Raw genomic sequence first — 20,151 nt, forward strand, 5'->3', positions numbered from 1 at the left:
ACTCTGATTCCATGCCACCACCCTAAAACAGAATTGCTTCAGAATATTCTGAAAGACTGAGAGGTGAAAGGAATGCAGGCTGCAGAAAAAGCTCAAGCACATTGTTACAATTTTTCAAAAGCAATTCATCTAAGCCATGCAAGCTCTTGGATGTGCAGCTAAAAGGAAAATAAGGAAAACCAAAGAGTTGTTTTAAACGTGCAGTATCAGCTCTCCTGTGGGAAGCCAGGGTTCTGTAGGTGGGAGTTTTTTGGTTGTGTGTGGGTTTTTTGCTGTTCCTTTGTTTTCCTTTTATCATTTCTTTCTGGGCCATCTTCCCCAGCTTTGAGCTGGTGGCCACGCCAGCTACCGGTAATCCCTTCAGCAACAAAAGCTCACGCTGCTTCTTGCTTCATGCCAAGGAGCAGAGCTGGCTGGCATGCTGCTCTCTCTGCACCTCAAGAGCCAGAGCTCATGACCTTCTCAGAGGCAGAGGTCTTGGTCACTGTCCTGGCCCCGGTCCTGAAGTCAGCTCCCAGACCTGAGCCAGACCAGTCTTGAAAGCTGCGGGGGCAGCGACACTATAAAAATTCGGTTGTCACGAGGCACAACAAAGGCTCATCCTATGCCCATGGCCCAAGGATGCTAGAATGCTGGTGTGGTGGCACTGGCCGAACAGATCCTGCACCTTTAAAACTTGGAAACAGAACAGTCAAAACAACCATCTTAATGTCTAAGTCCACATGTACTTAAATAAAAAGGCAAAAATAGTATGTGTATATATATATATATACACACATATATATATGCATATATATATATAGTGTGTGGGTATATAGATATAGATGTTATATACATGTATAAAAATTTGAAGAAGGTTAGTTATTTTGTGATAAATAACAAAAGGAAATAAGCATGCCTGCTAGTAAAAAGGGCATCTTTGGTAATTATGATAGTAAATTCAGTCTTGATAAGAACATTTCAAAAATACAGTTTCCTGAAAGCTATTTTTCATGAGACCTTTTCAACAATATACTGAAGGGTAACTGGAAACCAGTTTTGAATATTTCATTTTGGACAAAAAAAATAGACTTTTCACTTTGAGATCACGATCTTGTCCTCAAACATTAATTCCTCTACCAAAAAGAAAAGCCCTGCTCCAGCCATGTGGGTTTTGGTTTGCTTTTCACTGAAGCCTCTTCTTTGTGTGGAATGGTCTTCATATTACCCCCAAATAATTACACCAAATGGCCAAAGGGCTTTCTTTATCTGTTGGCCTTAATGTTCTAACTGATGTATAAAGCATTTTGCAAATGCTCTCTGGCCTTTCTGGAGACACTAGCATTAAAACCAATGCACTGGCCAAGGACTACTTAGGAAACAGACTGCACTGACCACCAGCTGGAGGGACAACTTGGTCAAGTAATTTCATGCTGGTTTTCTTCCAAATTTTCTTTATCACAGCCCGAAGTTCTTCATTAGCTTGCTCCAGGTTCCCTGGATTCAAAACACACAAGGGGAAAAGCGAGGCTCGTTTCTGCTCCCCAGCTTCTCCTCTGATTGCACAGCCTGGTCCCAGCCTGACCTGGAGGAACACGCTGCCCTCTGATGGGGCTCCCCCCACGCCAGCCTCTCCCACCACGCCAGGCTCACCCCCCACGCCAGCCTCCCCCCCACGCCAGGCTCTCCCCCCACGCCAGCCTCTCCCCTCACGCCAGCCTCACCCCCCACGCCAGCCTCTCCCCCAACGCCAGCCTCTCCTTCCATGCCAGGCCCCCCCCCCACGCCAGCCTCTCCCCCAACACCAGGCTCACCTGCCACGCCAGGCTCACCCCTCACACCAGCCTCTCCCCCCATGCCAGCCTCTCCCCCTACGCCAGGCCCTCCCCTCACGCCAGGCTCACCCCCCACGCCAGCTTCTCCCCCCACACGCCAGCCTCTCCCCAGTCAGCAATAGTAATCACGCCTTCCCTGTGGGAAGTCCCTCCACCATGGGAACAAACATGGTTCACCCTGGAATTCAAGGCCTGTCCCACTCTGATTCCATCCTACCCTCCCACAGCCAGGACCTACTCTTTGCTTTTCACTGTTTCCAGCCCAGAATGCCTTTGCCTTCCGCTCTTTCACTGGTCGTTTCAAATCATACCTCCTTCCTTGAAGATCCAGCCTAAATTTCACCCAAATAAGACTCTCAATTCCTACTATATGTACTCATCCATACAACATAACCTTGGCCTTTTATCGTATAAGCTGATGCTTTTCAACTAACATGTCGGCATAGAAGACCATTCTGCCTTCTAGAACCCCTAACAATGCTGGCCTGGGGCCAGGTACAGGCAAGCATTCTACAAAGGGGCCCTGTTCAGCTGGAAGAGGCTGGCTTTGTTGGCTCGAGTCTCCCTGGGCTCCAGGGTTGGAAGAAGTCACCTGCCTGCACTCAGCATGGGTCCCTTGCTGCCTCCTCTTCGCTCCTCCACTGGTGCCTCAGAGAGTCAGCTCCCCTTGAGGTCTACACCTCCACCTCTCACACCTCCTGGTCACTCCTCAACCTGTTGCAATCTGCTTTCCATTCCACCTCTGAAGTCACCACTGAGCCAGCTCCAATGGCCACACTCTAGTGCCTGTTTTACCAGGATTTGACCAGGGCTGAGCGTGGCTGTGAAGGCCATTCTGGGTTGGTTGATCCTTTAGCTGGGATGATGCTGATCCCACCATAATTCACAAGTGCTGACTATGTGCTAGGCACTGCAGAGAAGCTTTTGCAGACATCATCTCATTTCATTCTCAGGACTTCCTGGACATCCCTGTATTTATTTCCTCTTTATGGAGAAAGAAGCTATAGCTCAGACCAGAGAAATTCCTCAGTGTAGGTCATGCAACTGTAAGGAATGGCTCTGAGTTCATTTGTGATGGCTCCATCTCTGCTCCGACACCTTGCCTGTTTCCCCTGCTATGTTGTAAGCAGTGGTATGAGTCAACTCAAAACATTCTGGGACAGAGTGAAGCATAAAGGAAGGAGAGAAAGAATGAGGAGGCAGGAGGCAGGGGCCACCTGGCCAACCCAGCATGGACATCCCCATTCTACCCAGCCCCTTCCCCAGGGCCTCCCCCTGGTCAAGAAAAGGCCTAGATTAGGAAGGCAAGGTGGGATGTGAGATCTCTTTCCTTTCCTACCATCTCGTCTCACTGCCAGGGAATGCTTACCTTCGGTCTTGATCTTAAGAGCCGTTCGAACCAAAGCGAACAAGGTCGCATTAAACATGACTGTCCCGTCACTGTTGAGAGGCATGTTCATGGCAACTAATCTCTGTAAACAGAAAAGAAAATTGATTTGTAGAGGGCAAATGAGTGATCACAATCACATCATGTTGGATCTTTATTTTCCGCTTATCACTCATCTCTTTTCTAGTTAACCCTCAATTCAATTCAACAGCCACTTGGGGGTTACTCATATGATGGTTAATTTATGTGTCAAGTTGACTGGGTTATGAGATGCCTAGCTGGTTAAGCATGATTTCTGGGTGTGTCTGTGAGGATGTTTCCAGATGAGATTACCACGTGAATTGGTAAAGTGAGTAGAGCAGGCGTCCCCAAACTTTTTACACAGGAGGCCAGTTCACTGTCCCTCAGACCGTTGGAGGGCCGCCACATACTGTGCTCCTCTCACTGACCACCACTGAAAGAGGTGCCCCTTCCTGAAGTGCGGCGGGGGGCCGGATAAATGGCCTCAGGGGGCCGCATGCGGCCTGCGGGCCGTAGTTTGGGGACGCCTGGTGTAGAGTAAGTAAAGCAATGCCCTCCCTAATGCGGGTGGGCCTCATCCTGTTGTTGAGGGCCCACAGAGAACAAAAAGGTGGGGGAAGATTTAATTCTCTCTCTGCCAGCCTCATTGAGCTGGGACATCAGTCTTTTCCGACCGAAGTTTATCCTATGGGCTCCCCTGGTTCTCAGGACTTCAGACTCAGATTGGACACCACCACCAGGTCCCCAGGGCTCCAGCTTGCAGATGGCATACCATGGGACTTCCCGGCCTTCATAATCACATAAGCCAATCCCCCATGACAAACCTCTGTGTGTGTATATGTATATATACATATGCGTATATGTACATATATATACACAAATACACACACACACACACACACACACACACACACACATATATATATACACATATACCATCTCCATATCCATCCTATTGGCTCTCTTTCTCTGGAGAACCCTGATTAGTACAATCTGTCATTTAGGGGACTCTGGGATGACAAAGATGAAAGGTTTAGTCATGAAATATAAACGCTAACATGCAGATGATGTCTTTCGTTTTTTAAACAGTGAAACCTCACTGTTCAAGCAGTCTTCTCCTTTTGTCATTAATCCCAATGGAGATCTTAGGGTCAGATCTCCATTTCAGGCACATTTGTTTGTTCGTTTGTTTAGAGATGAGGGCTTGCTTTGTTTCCCAGGCTGGTCTTGAACTTCTGGCCTCAAGGGATCCTCCTGCCTCCCAAAATGTTGAGATTACAGGTGTGAGCCACTGTGCCCGGCTCAGGCACATTTTTAAAGCTGTCGTGAGAGTTAAAGGAAGCAAAACACAGTGGGCCAGGCACAGGGCCTGGAACTTAGGTTCTCAACCAATAGGATCCACTACTATTCCCAACTCAGGGAGTGTCCTTCAAGGAACCTTGCCTAGTGAGACCATTATGTCCATCTTGTAGCATTTTGCATGAATCTGCGTGGCTTCTCCCAGAGTTTGGTCTTTCAGAGCAGGATCCATGCTCCCCACTCCTCTTCTGTCTCCTGATTCCTTTAACACCAGCAATGAGAGCTGGAGGGGACTTGGGTGAGGGACACCCTCTCTGGGCCCCAGTCACTTCAACCTGTAAATGCCGATGACATGCCCAACGGATGGGACCTTGCAAGGATTAAAGGACTCACAGACACAAAGAGTTTTGTGTCAGGCACATGGCAAGCACTAAATAAATGGTAATGTTGATAATATTTAGACACTTCGTGTTCCAAAAGAAAAAGATTTTCTCTCTTCCATATTGATGTATTGGAATCTTGGGTCTGCATAGTCCATCCCACCCAAATTCCTAGTCCTCCTACCAACCCCCAGCCCCCTCTCCAAACCAGCACAGGCAGCCAAGGAACCCTGGACATTTGTTCACTTTTCCTGGCAAGTTCCTGCATCAGCAAAATGGATGACTGTGCCTCAAGGACATCTGAAAGCTCTATGTAAAAGAGCCTGGATATTTAAACACAAGACGACATTAGTGAACTGGATCCCAGACTGTTCTTGGAAAGCAGAAAAGAGGCGAGTACTGGGAAGTTTATGGGAAAAAAAAAAAAAATGTCAACCTCTGTTTCTATCTCCAGAGTCCAGTCTGAGGAGAGGCAAGCACCCTACAGACTTGCCTATAGGGCTTTCTGGATTTTCAGGGCATGGGACATGAGTTTGGCTCAGGGCATTTCTTTGAGAGTCTGAAACACATTTTAGACTCTGTTTTGCTACCTTGGTTTCTATCTAGAGCTGGCTTAGCACCCCGGAGTGGTAAAACACCTGACTCCAGGATCTCCTGGGATCCACGAGGAACAAGAACTAGTTGCTATGCAGACTAGATGAATTTCTAGAAGGCAGAGTTTCAAGAGGCAAATCCTGTATTTCTCCTTGAAAAAACGGAAACCCTTTTTTGTGGCTACAACAAATGTAAAGTGCTGTGCTGTGAGCTCTGTGGAAGGAAGAGTCTCATTGACGGTCCCTGAGAGCATGCTCTGGCATGGGAACACAGAAATGGGTTGCAGTGGGAGAGCTGGATCCATCCCTGAGAGACCAGGGCCTGGTGTGCCAGAAAATGGACCCCATCTCCTGCGATGGCCACAAAGCTCTGCAGCAGAAGGGACGTGTGGAACACATGGCACCGTGTCCCCAGCTGCTGAGGCTGGGAGAGGCACTCTCCTCGCACTCCCACTCCCCTCACCCAGGCCACTGAGTCCTTGTCCTAAGTGGATCTCGGAGCGACCACTCCTCTCTCTTCCCACTTCTGCTGCCTTCGTTCTGGGTCTCCTGGTTGGTTCTCCTGCCTCGGGTCTACTTCTCCATTGCCAACAGTCACCTTCCTAACACGGAAACCTGAAATTCGTGTTGCTTTCCCATTCTCCTGGACCTCAGGAGGCCAGAGAAGGCTCAGCTTGTGCCTGGGGCCTTCTGGCACTTCCATTGTAAAACCCAGTGACTCACCCTTTGCCATTACGCCCATTCTCCTGCCTCCTTCTGAGCCTTTCCTCCCTCTGACAAACTCCTATGTTCCTTCTGAACTTGACCGAAATGTCGCCTTCCCCACCATCCATGCAATGACAAATTAAGAATTCCCTTCCTCTTCTGATGGTTCCTGACAGGGTGTTCAGAGAGTTATAAATCTGAGCGTTCTCCAGAGGTAGGAACCATGTATTATTCAGCTCTGCATCCCCAGCACCTGATGAAGGCCTGGCCACGTCACTTACCAAGTGCCTGTTAAATTAAGGGAATGTCTACAAGAGAGGCTGTCAGACATGCACACAGGACGCTCACCTTGCACGCTACTCTGTGTGGACATAACTTCCCAAACCCCAGGGGCGGCTGGATGCGTCGAAGCAGAGTGACCACGTCAAGGTGTTTGATCCTTCCCCTGGAAGTAAAATATAATGTGAGGTCCAGGAACGGTACCAGCGGGCCCGAACTTTCAGTCCACTCCACAAAAACCACAGCTGACCTTCCAAAATCCACCCCCACACACCAAAGCACATCTTTTTCAACCTACTTTGCCTCAGGGTCATATTCTGACCATATTCTTTTGAATTCATCTAAATGGTGAGGCCCCAAAATAGACCAGTCCCGGGTCAGATAGTCAAAATTATCCATGATGACAGCCACAAATAGATTGATGATCTGAAAAAGCAAATCAGACGGGAAGAACTTCAGCTGCAGTTGGATAGGGTTAGAACTTAGCATAGGCCTTCTAGTTACATGGAATGAAACATGGGAACCCATGTCTCCAAGAGACATTGTAGAAACTTTCTATTTGGAGAATGTTTAAGGAGAGTGGGGTTCTAGCTTTCCGGAAGGGCTTTCAAAAACTCCAGGGGAAGGCAGGCCTTCTGAAACACACTGCAGTTTTATAATTTCATTATCACCAAATAATTCACACTCTTAAGTCACCAACATACGCGCTGGCTTAGACATTTTAGAAAGGAGCCCTAAGAAGCTAAGCTGGTTGGTAATTGCGCCAAGCCTTTTAGTGAGCACCAAATCTCTGCTTACAAAGGTGGCAGCAGTGACACGTGCCTGTTTAAACAAAAGCCCTCAACTGCCAAGTGGAGTCCAAAGTGCTCACCCCCATCAACTGTCCTTGAACGATGGGACAGGGCAAGGTCACTGGTGTGAACACTGAATGCTACATAAGCATGTGTACACTAAGAGGGGGAGCTACTTTGAGCACTTACCAGAAACGCACAGAGCATGTAAAAACTGATGAAATAGACAATGGCAAAGTTGCTCCCACATGTATACTCCTCCCCGGGATTGTAATCTGACTCAGGGTCACAGAGCTTCCCCGGGAGGCAGGCCAGCATGATCTCCTGCCAGGCCTCGCCTGTCGCACACCTTTTTCAGATTAAGAGAAAAGGGGCTTTAGTGGAGGAAAGAAGGAATTTAAAGCTTAGACCGTAGGGGAGAAAAACTCAGTAACGGAGCAAAACCTTAGTCATTTGGGGAAAATCCAATGTGAACTCATGAAAATCTGAAATTCCTACTTATTTTCACATGCGACTTATCCCAGTAACCAGAGGTTCTGCTGCAATTCCCTCTGATTTATAGCTATCATCTTATGCGAGCGCACTAATTATATAAATGATGCTTGTTTTCGTGTCTTATTTACTTCAAACATTTGCATTATAATTAACATTAATTGTTATGATTTTTTTTTGAGACAGGGTCTTGCTCAGCCCAGACTGGAGTGCAGCGGTGTGATCTTGGCTTATTGCAGCCTCGACCTCCCAGGCTCAGCCTCTCCAGTAGCTAGGACTGCAGGCACCCACTACCATACCTGGCTAATTTTTGCAATTTTAGTAGAATCAGGGTTTTGCCGTGTTGCCTGGGCTGGTCTCGAACTCCTTGGTTCAAGCGATCCACTCACCTCAGCCTCCCAAAGGGCTGGGATTACAGGCATGAGCCACTGCACCCAGACTATTATTTTTAATGACCCAAATACTTAAGCAGTTGAGTCTATGTTCAATTTTGTTGAAGGCAGAGTTAGAAACTACCTAACTTGCAAATGACTTGTTAGTCAGTCACTAGAGTCACTAGAAATACTTCATGATCTCTAGAAAATTCTCTATGAGGGCAGCTTGTTTACAAAGTTAATTAACTGGGGTTAAAAGCAATCTCATGAAACTTGAAATCATACATCTTAGGATGTTCCCCACTGGCCGTGCAAAAGGTCTCTATATTTTTGTTAAGTTTCTGTCTTCCAGTTGTGTTTAGCGTATGCTTCCATGCATAAACATACATCCTACAATTTTCCCTGTGTCCTAAGTAGCCTAACTCCCAAATGAATAAACCTTATGCCAATCACAATCGGGATGACCACAGCAGTTTTAACAATCCAGTGAAATTCCTGTGTTTGTAATGCTAGGGTCTGTGTTTAAGAATACAAAACAAACAAAAACAAAAAGCCATCACAATCAACTGGGAAAGGCACACTGCTTTAATAACCTGTGTCCTCCGTCCCTCCAGACCCAGAGCTAGCGGGAGAGTCATACCCCTGCCCAGGAGCACCACCCACGCCAGCCAGTTGCAGTCACCTGAAGAGCAGCAGTACTGCCTGGGGAAACGTCTGGAAGTTATTGTTCCTATTGATCTGGTTGTTATCTCTCATGGCAACTTTCCCAAACATCTAGGTGGAAAAAAAAAAAATCCATATGTGAATTTAGAACTAACTCAGGTTTGATCTTTACCAACTAAGGCTTTCTCATGGTACCTGGCACTTTACTCATTCAACAAAGATCTGCCAGGCACAATCATGTGCCAGGCAGCGGGTTACACATTGGGAACGTGGTGCTCCAGATGGGCACATTCTCACGTTCGAGGATCCCCTGCCCTGGGGGAGAGACACAAGGGTAGCCAGGCAACATCAAACCCCAGGATGATATTGGGGAGGTCCAGATACACAGGAAGCAGGAGACAGGCTCATCAACCCAAGGCTGGGGGGCAGGGCCAGGGAACCTCTAGGGGGAAACGACATGTAAACTCAGAACTGAAAGATACATCGGGTGTTAAGAAAGGTGAAGAGTGTTTCCAGTGGAGGAAGCACCGTGTGCCATAGGGGCAGGGTGACAGACTAGATACCGAGGGAATGAACATCACATGTGTGAGGAGCAGACAGATAAAAGACCAGGCTGGAGGCAAGGGCAGGAGCCAACAGGCAGGGGCTGTGAGCCCCGAGCAGGATAGTGGGCTTTACCTTCAGGGCAATGGGAGGGCACTACAGAGTTTTACTTTTGAGACTTAGAAGCAGACTGACATTCCAGAGAAGCCTGCAGATGCTTACAAACGCCTACTGGGTGAATCTGGAGGGGTGTGTGCCATGCGGTTTACAGTTCTGAGACAGCTCTTTTTTATATGAGAAAATATGTGATAAAAGACCTTCCAGGGCACACACAACTATGTGCTGCTGAGTCACAGAGGCTCAAGTATGCTGACTTTCGTTTCATAACTCCGGGTAAGATTCCCAGAAACCTGCAACTGCTTCTGTGCTTTCGGGATTTTTTTTTTTTTTTTTTTAAAGCACGACCATTTCTCTGCTCCTAGAATCACAGAATCACTTCATTTCTTTCTCACTTACATCCTTCCTTTATTGAAAGATGGCACCTGCACACATGGAGAATCTCTAAGGAGCCTGCCAGCAGGGATCTGCAGTCACCTGGGCTCTCCGACTGCCTCCACTCTTAGAGGCTGCCTCTCTCCACCCCGCCCGGGGAGGCAGAGTTACCAGGGTTTGTTTCAGGCTTTCCTCAACATACCTATGGGCATTTTTTTCCTATCCACAACCCATCCGCCGCCCACTTGGTGTTAGGACTCCTCTGTTTGGGAGGCATGGTCCCTTTCCCAGGCCCAGGAGGAAGTGGGAAACAGGCTGCAGCCTCTCAGCTTGGGTCACAGAAGAGCCCAGTTTCACGCCTCCTTTTAAAGGTGAGCTACTAAAGCACAACAATGGTCACAAAAGGCATTTGGCTCAGCACCAGCCTTCTGTCCCCACAATGGCTCGGCAGACTGAAAAGACCCACGAGGGGCCACATGCTTCTCTCCTCAGTCTTGGTAACTGGAAATATTTAGTTTCAAGTGAATCTCACTTTGTTACGATAAAGCATAATTCTTCTGCCATGAAATGCAACTTTTCTCGGCACATTCTACACTTTCTACATCCTTCTGAGCCTGGGCCTCCCCTGGAGTTCTCTCTCAAGCAGTCATGTCTTTTGTGTCTTCCTATGGCTTCAGCAGAGGGGTCTGGCTGAAAAAATCACAGTGCTTCTGCTTTACCTGGTCAACGTACATCTTGCTACAGATTTGGGGCTACCCAGTGAAAGGGCCCCTGAGGGCGGGAATGGCTGGAGCTTACCTGCATGCCAATGACCGCGTAGATGAAGAACAGCATGGCTATGAGGAGGGCCACATACGGGAGTGCCTGGGAGAGAAAAGGCACTGGACTCAGTACCGACCGGCTGTCCCATGAGAAGACCCATGAGAGGCCATATGCTTCCTTTCTGCTGTACGTGTTACAGTGAAAGAACCCCGACCATGAGGAAGAACTGTTCAAATCCTAGCACTGCACAACTACTTCAGTCCTGGAAACACCATCCACACACACGCTCACTGTTACAATATTATAGGCAGGATGGGCTCGCCGTGGTCACCAACCCTGTAGCCTGACCCTAAACACAGACACATCACTCTCATGACAATTCTTAACATTCATTACTGGAGTTTTTAGGTGAAAATATAATTGATCAAACCATTCCAGAACACTGCACACTTACAGTACTTCCACTTTCTTTTGTGGGTATGTTTTGGGGGACAGTAATGTAGATAATGTTGCAAAGGAGTATCTTTACGCAAAATCACCTTGCTTCTGCTGAAGTATTTCCTTAGAGTGAAGTCCTAGGAGTGCAATTACTGGGTCAGAGGGGAAGAACCACTTTCTGGCTGTTGCTATAGAATGCAAAATACCTTTCTTAAGGTGCACACCTTCTGAAAGGGCTGCTAAGTTTGGGGGCGGGGCCAGGGAAGAAAAGGAATGAGCCGGGGGGTCGCCAAGTGTGGCTCTCTTCAGAAACACCAGCAAGTGTCTGACAGAGCCCCCACCCTTTAATTGAACGTTCCTCAACTGCTGTCTACATCATCACATGTGACAAACACGTCCACATGCATAGGGTGTCCAGATTGTTAAGCTTAATTCTGGGAACACACACTTAAAACACCTGCTTTCTCTATTATCTGAGAGAGCTCATCAGAAAGTCAGTGGCTCACAGGTGCCCAGCCACCTTCAGACCTGTGCCGGCTGTGGACCCGTGCCTGCCAGCCTGGCCTGGTACAATAGGCCCACCCCGCAGCTGGGCGGCTCAGCAGGCTCCCATAGGGTTTGTTTCAGGCTTTCCTCAACATACCTACGTACATTTTCTTCGTAGATTTCCAAACATTTAAGATTATTGTATGCACGGTTTCTGCTTGAATGAACTACCTCTGGAACCTGACTTTCCTATCTGTGGCAGATTGAATCTTGAAGAATTTCTTTAAAAAGTGAGATGATGTTATCTCCGAATTATCTATTTTTCATAGCAGTTTGTTCCTAAGTTTTGGTACTTTACATGAACAACAACTGCCGGGGATTCTGTGCCTTAGCAAGTCCAAGGTTCAGCTGCCTGAGGCCCTATTCTACCTTCCTCCAGCCTCACTCTCCCCAGCAGGACCTGTGACTTCCCTTGTGAGGGCCTGCATCGCCCCCCACCCCAATGCTGTCACCTCTCCCTTTTACCTGTGAAAATTCCATCCACTAGGGACAAACGCCTACTTGGTAACACTGGTTATCTCAGGGGTGGGTGAGGGGCAAGTTTGAATTTTATCTTTATTTATCTTTAGACAGCTTCATTTGTTGTAAACATTTACTACTTTTGAATGAAAAATAGTCAAATAATTTTAAAAAATGAAGGTGCAGGATTCCCTTTCTAATGTTTGTGCATATCCACAAATTCCCTACCTGGGTGCACCTTCTAATAAGAATCTCTATTTCCCACACTTCCTCCTCCAAATGGAATCAGTCCAGAAGGCGAAACATCTGGGGCAGGGTAATGGCAGGCAGAGGAAAAGCTGGTTCTGCTCAGGAAAGTCTAGAACCGAGCTGTACCAGCCTGCAGAATCAGAGGTGACAAATGAGACATGGCCTATGCCCGAACATCCTGAACTCTGTGTCCCTTCCAGGTATAGGATAACCCAGTGATGGAGTGCTGGCCCAGGTGGTGGCTTCTGATCTGTTATCCAGACCAGTCAACAGACAGCACTGCTGCAGCCTTATGAGGAGAAGGCATCAGAGAGAGGCTCCTGGGCTTCCAGGCAGTCTGCCGGGACCTGGCACTCTCACAAACCACCGCCAGGCATCCCAGAAGCACGGCAGGGCTGCAGGCCCCACACTTCTCTGTCTTGGAAACGCTGCGGCTCTCTCGGCTACGGGTCCTTCCTGCTTTCTCTTCTGTTTCCTTTAGGCAAGTAATCTCACGGGATTTACCCTGGAAATGCTAAGTTGGGTCTCTCCGGCATTCCATGCGTTCTATTGACCTAAGTCCACACAGGGGGATCCTGGGTCCTCTAGGATGGGCACAATCATTGACTTACATATGATCTTCAAAGACAAAGAGAGAAGTCCTTAACATGGCCCTTACCTGAAAAGACTTAATAAAAGTCCACAGCAATGTCCGGATGCCTTCCCCCCTGCTGAGAAGCTTCACCAATCGCATCACTCGGAAAAGACGGAAAAAGGTGATGGAGATTCTATTGCTCTCTTCAGAGTTCTGAAGGGTTATCATGGAGAGGTCAAACCCAATGGAAAGTAGAACATGCAACACGTTCAGAAAAACAGCAACAGATGCAAAGGTGACAGAGGTAAGAACTGAAGATGTGATTCTGGGGCCTTTTCATCTTAAAAAGCATGATATGAAAGGAAGAGTTACATGCTAACAACACAGAGCTTGGGAAACTGCGCCCACACAGCACATGCATGTCCACGTGTTCTACTGTGTTAGAGGAGAACGCTGGGCTGGCCAACAGTACTGGACACTGATGATGAATGCAAACCACTGCAGACACTGTTCTGGAAGGACAATCATGGAGAATACAGAAAAACCAGTGGAAAACTCGACATGGTCAAATAAACTCAAGGAAAAGGCCCAGCCCCTGGGGACTAGTTGCTGATCTTACCCCAGGTGTAGCAGTTGGGACAGGGACACTTTCACTTTCAGTTGGCTTTAAGAAATCAAAGATTGAAAATGGATTAATGAACCAGGAAGGAGTCAATGGTTCTGGAGAGCATTTCCCCCTTTTAAAAAATGCGTGCCTCCTGTCTTTGGACAACACACCTGCTCCCTCCCTGAGAAAATACCAGTGGCTTTCCTTGGAGCTAGACTTGAGGCAGGCAGCCACGGACGTGGGCACGGACACACTACCACTTTCTAATTCACGTCCCAGGACACGCTGTGCCCAGGCTCACAGGCATCCAGTGAGAACAGTGTCTCAAGACCTCAACTGTCCCTAGAGAGAGATGCAGAGCCTGCCCCTGCTTCTCACAGAGAGGCTAGTTCTCTTGGCTTAGTCAGGGCTAAGGGTCTCAGGAACTAGTCTCTCTGCAGCAGGCCACCAAGCCCCAGAGAATGGAGTAGCAGGGCAAACAGCGGTGCCTGCCTGTGGGCCGCAAACTCCCTGGGACCACGCTCTATTCCCATGAGACCAAACGCCTGGGTGGTGTACATCTGACAACGGCCTCTCTGGTGGGGCTGCTGAGGGGCTGCACAGACTGAGTCAGGGTGAGGAGGAGAGAGGTGGGCTTCCCTACACAAGCCCTTGCTGCCCACCCCACAGCTCAGGTAGCTTTCACACAAGAGGAAATTCAGATCTATATAAGTCTTTGGAAGAAACAGTGGACGACCAGCTCTCCTGAGGTTCAGCAGCTCCACCTCCTCCAGGGTCTGGCTACGCTGTTGTTCTCTGGGCCCCAGGATACAGAATCTGTGATGGCTAGTGCTCACCTGCCGCCCCCAACCCCTACCCCCAGGGAGGGCAGGGGCCTTGCCTTACTCCACGCCATGCCCAGCATGGTGCCTGACACTTCCCGAGTATTCAGAAAGTGTCTGAACGCAGAGTTGGAAGCAAACTCCAGCTAGCACCAGGGGGCATCTTTACATTCAACAGCAACAGTAAGCAGAACCAGAGCCAGCATGTACCGGCCTCTCTTCCCCGACAGAGAGGAATGGGGCTCTTCTGGTTAGGGGCTTCAGGGAGCCTTTCTGTACAGAGTGTCTGCAAAGTTAAGAAACGTGTACACATCTGAATGTGCGCACTTCTTGAGGGCCTTCTCCCTGGGGATCTGGGGAAAGAAGAGCTCCGTTCTGAAGCCTCTCTAGCATCAAGGGCTACCTCCTGAGACTAAAGAGAAATTCTACAAAATTCACAGAAAATAAGGGGTTGGAGCACATTACAGAACAACCGAAAATCAGCAACGTGACTATGAACCCAAGATCAACAGGTCTGACAGAGTTTAAAACGGGTCCTTGCTTCTCCTGGGATGCTCAGAATGGGAACTCTGCAACAGGTTTATCAAGAACCCAGAGCCACTCTTTTTATTTCCCTCTTCCATTAGCTCATCTCAAAAGAAATACCACCTCCTGCAAGGGACAGATAATGTTTTCCAACTTAAGACCTTAACAAAGGAAGGAACTAATTGTTTAAACTTCTCATAGTCTTCCACATCATTCTCACTAAGGCTGTGCACAGGAAGGTTCCACTCTGGCCTGTCTGGCTGGGAGTGTGGGGTGTGTGTGTGTGCTAAGTGTGCATGCACGCACGCCTCTGCTTGCCTGATTTCAGGGGACCAGGCAGTGTGCACGAGACAGACGGCTCTACAGTGACCCTTTTGAAATATGCACGACTTATGTATCAGCCCTGCGGGACCAGTTGGTCAGGGAAGGCGCTCCTAACCACAGTCTGGCCTTCGACCCTCCTGAGTGCCTCTCCCTACTCTGCTTCAAGTCTGATAGGCCATTCCTTAGGGTTCATGAAAGTCAGCAAGCGAACTGAATTTCGAAGTGTACATCTCTTCAATTGATATCTTTGAAATGTGACAACCTATGGACTGTGAACTTCAAACCATGAATATTCTCTTGTTTAAAAGAACAAAAGGGAGGAGGAGACGGCATTTGTGAAGGGACAGGGCAGCAAAGAGCAAACAGCACACCAGGCTTCATGCACCCTCCAGCGCGCCTGCGACGCCTCCCCTCCCACCAGGCACCACGGGGCAGGGAGGGCTGCTTCAGGGGAGGATGTGACCAGCAGCTCTGAGGGGACAGTGCAAAAGCTGCCAAAATATCTTACAGATTTAAAGAACTCTGAGGATGGCTTTGCCCAAATGACAAACGGCAGCCCAGTGAAAAGGGCAGGTCAGCTCTCATGCCAGCCTGCACACTAAAAGCACCTGGGGATCTTTAACAAAATCTCTGAAGTCCAGGTCCCACCCCAGAGATTCTGACTTAATGGATCTGGGGCATGTCTCCACGTTGGGAATTTTATTATTATTATTATTTTTTTTGAGGTGGAGTTTCCCTCTGTCACCCAGGCTGGAGTGCAATAGCATGATCTTGGCTCACTGCAACCTCTGCCTACAGGGTTTCAGTGATTCTTTTGCCTCAGCCTCAGGAGTGGCTGGGATTACAGGTGCCCGACACCTTGCCTGCCTAATTTTTTTGTATTTTCAGTAGAGATGAGATTTCACCATGTTAGCCAGACTGGTCTCCAACTCCCGACCTCAGGTGATCTGCCTACCTCAGCCTCCCAAAGTGCTGGGATTCACGTGTGAGCCACCACACCCAGCCTGCATGCTGGGAATTTTAAAAGCTACTTGGTGATTCAAATGTGCTGCCAGAGCTGAGAATGCCAGTCCTGGGCCAGGGTAAAGCTGGCCCAAGTAGTTAGCAGGTAGCCCATACTAGCTAATGCCCTTTAGGTCTCGAGCGGCCATACAGAGTGGGGTTGCTAGAAAAGCCCATTCAGGCTGCTGTGGCTGAGCAGTGGGTTCTTTTTGAGATGATGAGAAATCAGTACTCGGATGCAGACAGAGAGATCAGACTCCATTCCCATCTTCTTTACAAGGGATGGAGGAGGCTTGAACATGAAGGGAACTGGAGGAGCTGGAACGCCAGTGGGCTATGCAATGCTGGACATCCCTAGAGGACACCAGACTGGGGAAGCACTCCTCACTAGGTAGCTTTCAAGGACAGCCTCAAGGGGCTGCTAATCAGTTTTTAATAGGGGGAATTCCAGTGTCACCTCAGGGCTTAGACAAGCTTAGCAGTTCCTTCCCACCCTAAGATGTCACATTCTGCAGCTGGGAACCCTACAGAAGACAGCCCCGTAGCCTCAGGAGGCTGGACGACAGGTAAGAAGGCTCCTTAGATTCCTGGGGCTCTGCTGATGTGGGGGCTCTCCTGATGTTCCCTCAAGCAAGCCTTTTCCTACAGGGCTCTCAGGCAGGCTCTCACCACATATGCTGTGGGCAGACCGCTGCAACTGAGGAAGTCAAAAAGACCACGAGGTTCCCAGATGAAATCAGTCCATTTCATTTTCTGTATTAATTTCTAGCTGTGCTTGGAAGAGTTGAGAGGATGCAGTTTTCTAATTCAAATAGGAAGCAAACCAGCATCCCAGAACAGCTGGGCCAGGTAACCCGAGGCACTGTGGAGAAGCCAGTCTTTTGGGGAGTGTTCCTCTGACTATTTCTGAGCTGGCAGGCAACACCTAGGGAAGGAGGACTTCTTTTTTTTTTTTTTTTTTTTGAGACGGAGTTTCGCTCTTGTTGCCCAGGCTGGAGTGCAATGGCGCGATCTCGGCTCACCGCAACCTCCGCCTCCTGGGCTCAGGCAATTCTCCTGCCTCAGCCTCCCGAGTAGCTGGGATTACAGGCACGTGCCACCATGCCCAGCTAGTTTTTTGTATTTTTAGTAGAGACGGGGTTTCACCATGTTGACCAGAATGGTCTCGATCTCTCGACCTCGTGATCCACCCGCCTCGGTCTCCCAAAGTGCTGGGATTACAGGCTTGAGCCACCGCGCCCGGCCAGGAGGACTTCTTTATTTGGGATCGCTGGGTCTGTGTCCACGACCACTGCCTGGTTGAGCTGGCTCCTGGGAAAAGGTTCGCATATGAAGTAGGGGACTATACAACCTTACTGTGTGGTCAGAAAAAGAAGTTGAGTGGTCCACTCAACTTGAGTCAGCCACCTGGTCCAAACAGTATATCTTAAAAGGCAGGGACCATTCCCGGGTCTCTGAGAGTGAGCTCCCTAATGACATTTTACCTGTTCCTTCAAGGTAAGTAATATAAGGCAGACTTGTCTTCTAAACAAGTATTTTGCCTCCCAGGCACTAATGATAATGAGAATAGACAAATGTCAGTGACAGCCATCCCCAGGTTACGGACAGTATGTGGCTGGGTCATGTCATCATTCAAGGAACAGACAGACATCAAGGAGGGAGGGAGCAAGAGGGAGCCCACCAGTCATCGTTGACGTTTTAGCAGCCTGTTGAGGTTAGGACCAAACGTGATGGAAACAAGTCCATGAGCACTGCCAAACCAGAAACTGAGCGGGCTGTCGGGAGGTGGGAGGGGGTCAGTAGGATGGAGCAGGCTGGTGCGTGCACAGGCAGGACCATGCAAAGGACTACCCAAATGTTTCTGCAAAGAATCCAAACACAGGCTGAATTCAGTCGTTTCTCAGCCAGATCATTCATTCTGGGAGACTATGTTGGCAAGTCACAGAGTCAACTGTGACTGACCAAGATGGCCTCAGGCAGGAGACGACAATATATGGGATGGGGAGCAATTCAGATGATTGCAACCAATCCTTAGCACGTCCTGTGCAGCGTAGTGAAAACCAAAAGTGGGAGCCAAAAACAAGCACGCAGTCTTTAGAAGTGCTTTGCTTTAATGACTTCACCGTATATATGCTTATATATACTTGCCGCTACAATTTTCTAAAAATAAAACCAACATGAAAATCAATTAGGCAACAGAAAAGAAAGAGCAACAGAGTTGGGGGAAAGAGAGCACAGCAGGTTAAACATTGCAAACAATGATGACTTGTGGCAGCTGCAACCAGCCAACAATGAACCAAGGGTGTTGATGCTCAGCTGACAGCTGACCCCGCAGCTTAGGAGACAAGGCCACTGAGGATGTGACGTGTACTGCTCCCCAGTGGAGCTGCTTGTGGAGAGGAGTGGGGTGTCGGAACCAGCAGTCCCACTGTCGTGTATTTACACCAGAGGTTAAGAATACCCAGTCCTTTTTTTTTTTTTTTTTTTTTTTTTAATCTTTGTGCCTCCCCACAGCCTAGCCCAGAGCCTGTGAGTGGTGGATGCCCAGCACATGTGTGTTGAAAGATTGAATAAACGTGAAGGTGGCCTTGAGCATCCCCTCTGTTCCAAGGCCCAGCAGGGAAACACTGAGATTTCTGAAGGTGGTGTTCTGCTGGCCCAGGGTGGGGGACCAGCATTGCCACAGCTGAGGAATATTTGGTCTTGGGCCACAGCTGACCAGGGAAAAGGTCACTGACTGAAAGCACATTCTGGGAATGTCTGCCTGTGTGATTGGAAAGTTTGATTGCATGCCAGGAAGGGGGCCTCTGGAAGCCTGTCTTTTCAGATACCTAATGTCAAATGCTAACTAGAAACTTCAGTGTAGACCTGCCCCTTTCCTCACTGGTACAAGGTGAACACAGCAACACTGAGGCACCGATGAGCAAAGTTGGGCCAGAGGGAACAGGGGCAGCGGGAGGAGCAGGGCCAGCCCACAGCACACGTGAGGCAGCCAGGAAGCCAGGTGCATGCTGTCCCTGAGTACACGGGTGCTACACCCCTGCCAGCCAGCAGGCAGGTCAGGCGTGAGAAAGCTGGGTGTCCCCAGGTGGACAGACCTTGGCCAAATCCTGGTGCCCAAAAACTAAGTGTTTACATCCACCACCTGCACAGTGCTTGAAGCACTGAGCAGTCCAGGGAGACCTGCCGAGCTGCTAGTTTATTGTAGTTTCACTTCCATTATAAACTGTCTCTGACTCACAGAAGGGTATGTTCCAAAATTTTCATGTAAATATACCTCCACGTCGACTGTAAGCAGTTTGTGTTGTGAGATGATGAAGCCAGCAGATGTCTAGCCATAAACTTGGGAGAGAGCTCAGGGCTGCCCAGTTAGGGACCTGCTATTCTCCCAGCAGCACCAGCTTCTTTATTTATCATGAATGGCAATTTTATAGCTGACACATGGAACATTTCACATCAAGTAGAATTTACATGTCTGGGCTTTAGGAGTTAGAAGATATGCATACCTAGGTCTAACAAAGCACCAGCTGAGTGCCTTGTCATGGCATGGTGTGACGAAGCTTCAACCACACCCTCATGGACATGGTCACGTCTGACAGTCCATTTTACTTATTACAGGGATAACTCACACTTAGAATAATACCCTTGTATCTCCCTAAAACTTTGGGGTTTTTAGCAAGCATTTTCACGAATATTCAGATCATTTTATCACTATAACATACCTGCAAGGCGAGGGGACAGATGTTATGCACCCCACTTGGCCTGTGAGGGAACTGGAGTCCAGGTCAGTTTGGAACTAGGGCTGCAACTGCCAGGTCTCGGGATTGCCAGGCTGGTGACTGTCTTACTATTTACACACCAGAATCGATGTGGCCCCAGACAGGTGGCATAAAGGGATTTCACAGTCCTCGTATGATGCAGGCTGTCTGGGCACCAGGATGGACCTTATAACCCTCACTCCTGTAGATGCCACCAGGGAGAGGATAAGGGGCAGGGGTGGGTTGGACACTG

At 48.7% G+C, this 20,151-nt stretch overlaps 1 protein-coding gene across 19 annotated transcripts in view; it reads right to left on the minus strand.

Annotated features, from left to right (window-relative positions):
- Nucleotides 1-20,151, minus strand: part of CACNA1D (calcium voltage-gated channel subunit alpha1 D) — a 321,073-nt gene that overhangs the window by 30,366 nt on the left and 270,556 nt on the right. For 14 of the 19 annotated variants that reach the window (XM_074403655.1, XM_074403658.1, XM_003936561.4 and 11 more), the window contains 9 exons: nucleotides 13,481-13,525; nucleotides 12,946-13,074; nucleotides 10,632-10,697; nucleotides 8,818-8,909; nucleotides 7,459-7,618; nucleotides 6,777-6,904; nucleotides 6,548-6,644; nucleotides 3,184-3,286; nucleotides 1,375-1,476 (listed from right to left, as the gene is read on the minus strand). In XM_074403655.1, the coding sequence (XP_074259756.1) occupies nucleotides 1,375-1,476; nucleotides 3,184-3,286; nucleotides 6,548-6,644; nucleotides 6,777-6,904; nucleotides 7,459-7,618; nucleotides 8,818-8,909; nucleotides 10,632-10,697; nucleotides 12,946-13,074; nucleotides 13,481-13,525 (922 nt within the window). The remainder of the gene's footprint in view (nucleotides 1-1,374; nucleotides 1,477-3,183; nucleotides 3,287-6,547; nucleotides 6,645-6,776; nucleotides 6,905-7,458; nucleotides 7,619-8,817; nucleotides 8,910-10,631; nucleotides 10,698-12,945; nucleotides 13,075-13,480; nucleotides 13,526-20,151) is intronic. The other 5 variants (XM_074403661.1, XM_074403667.1, XM_074403659.1 and 2 more) reach the window with 2 other exon arrangements.

Source organism: Saimiri boliviensis, chromosome 8 (genome assembly GCF_048565385.1).
Source record: "Saimiri boliviensis isolate mSaiBol1 chromosome 8, mSaiBol1.pri, whole genome shotgun sequence".
In the NCBI taxonomy this organism is placed as follows: Eukaryota; Metazoa; Chordata; class Mammalia; order Primates; family Cebidae; genus Saimiri; species Saimiri boliviensis.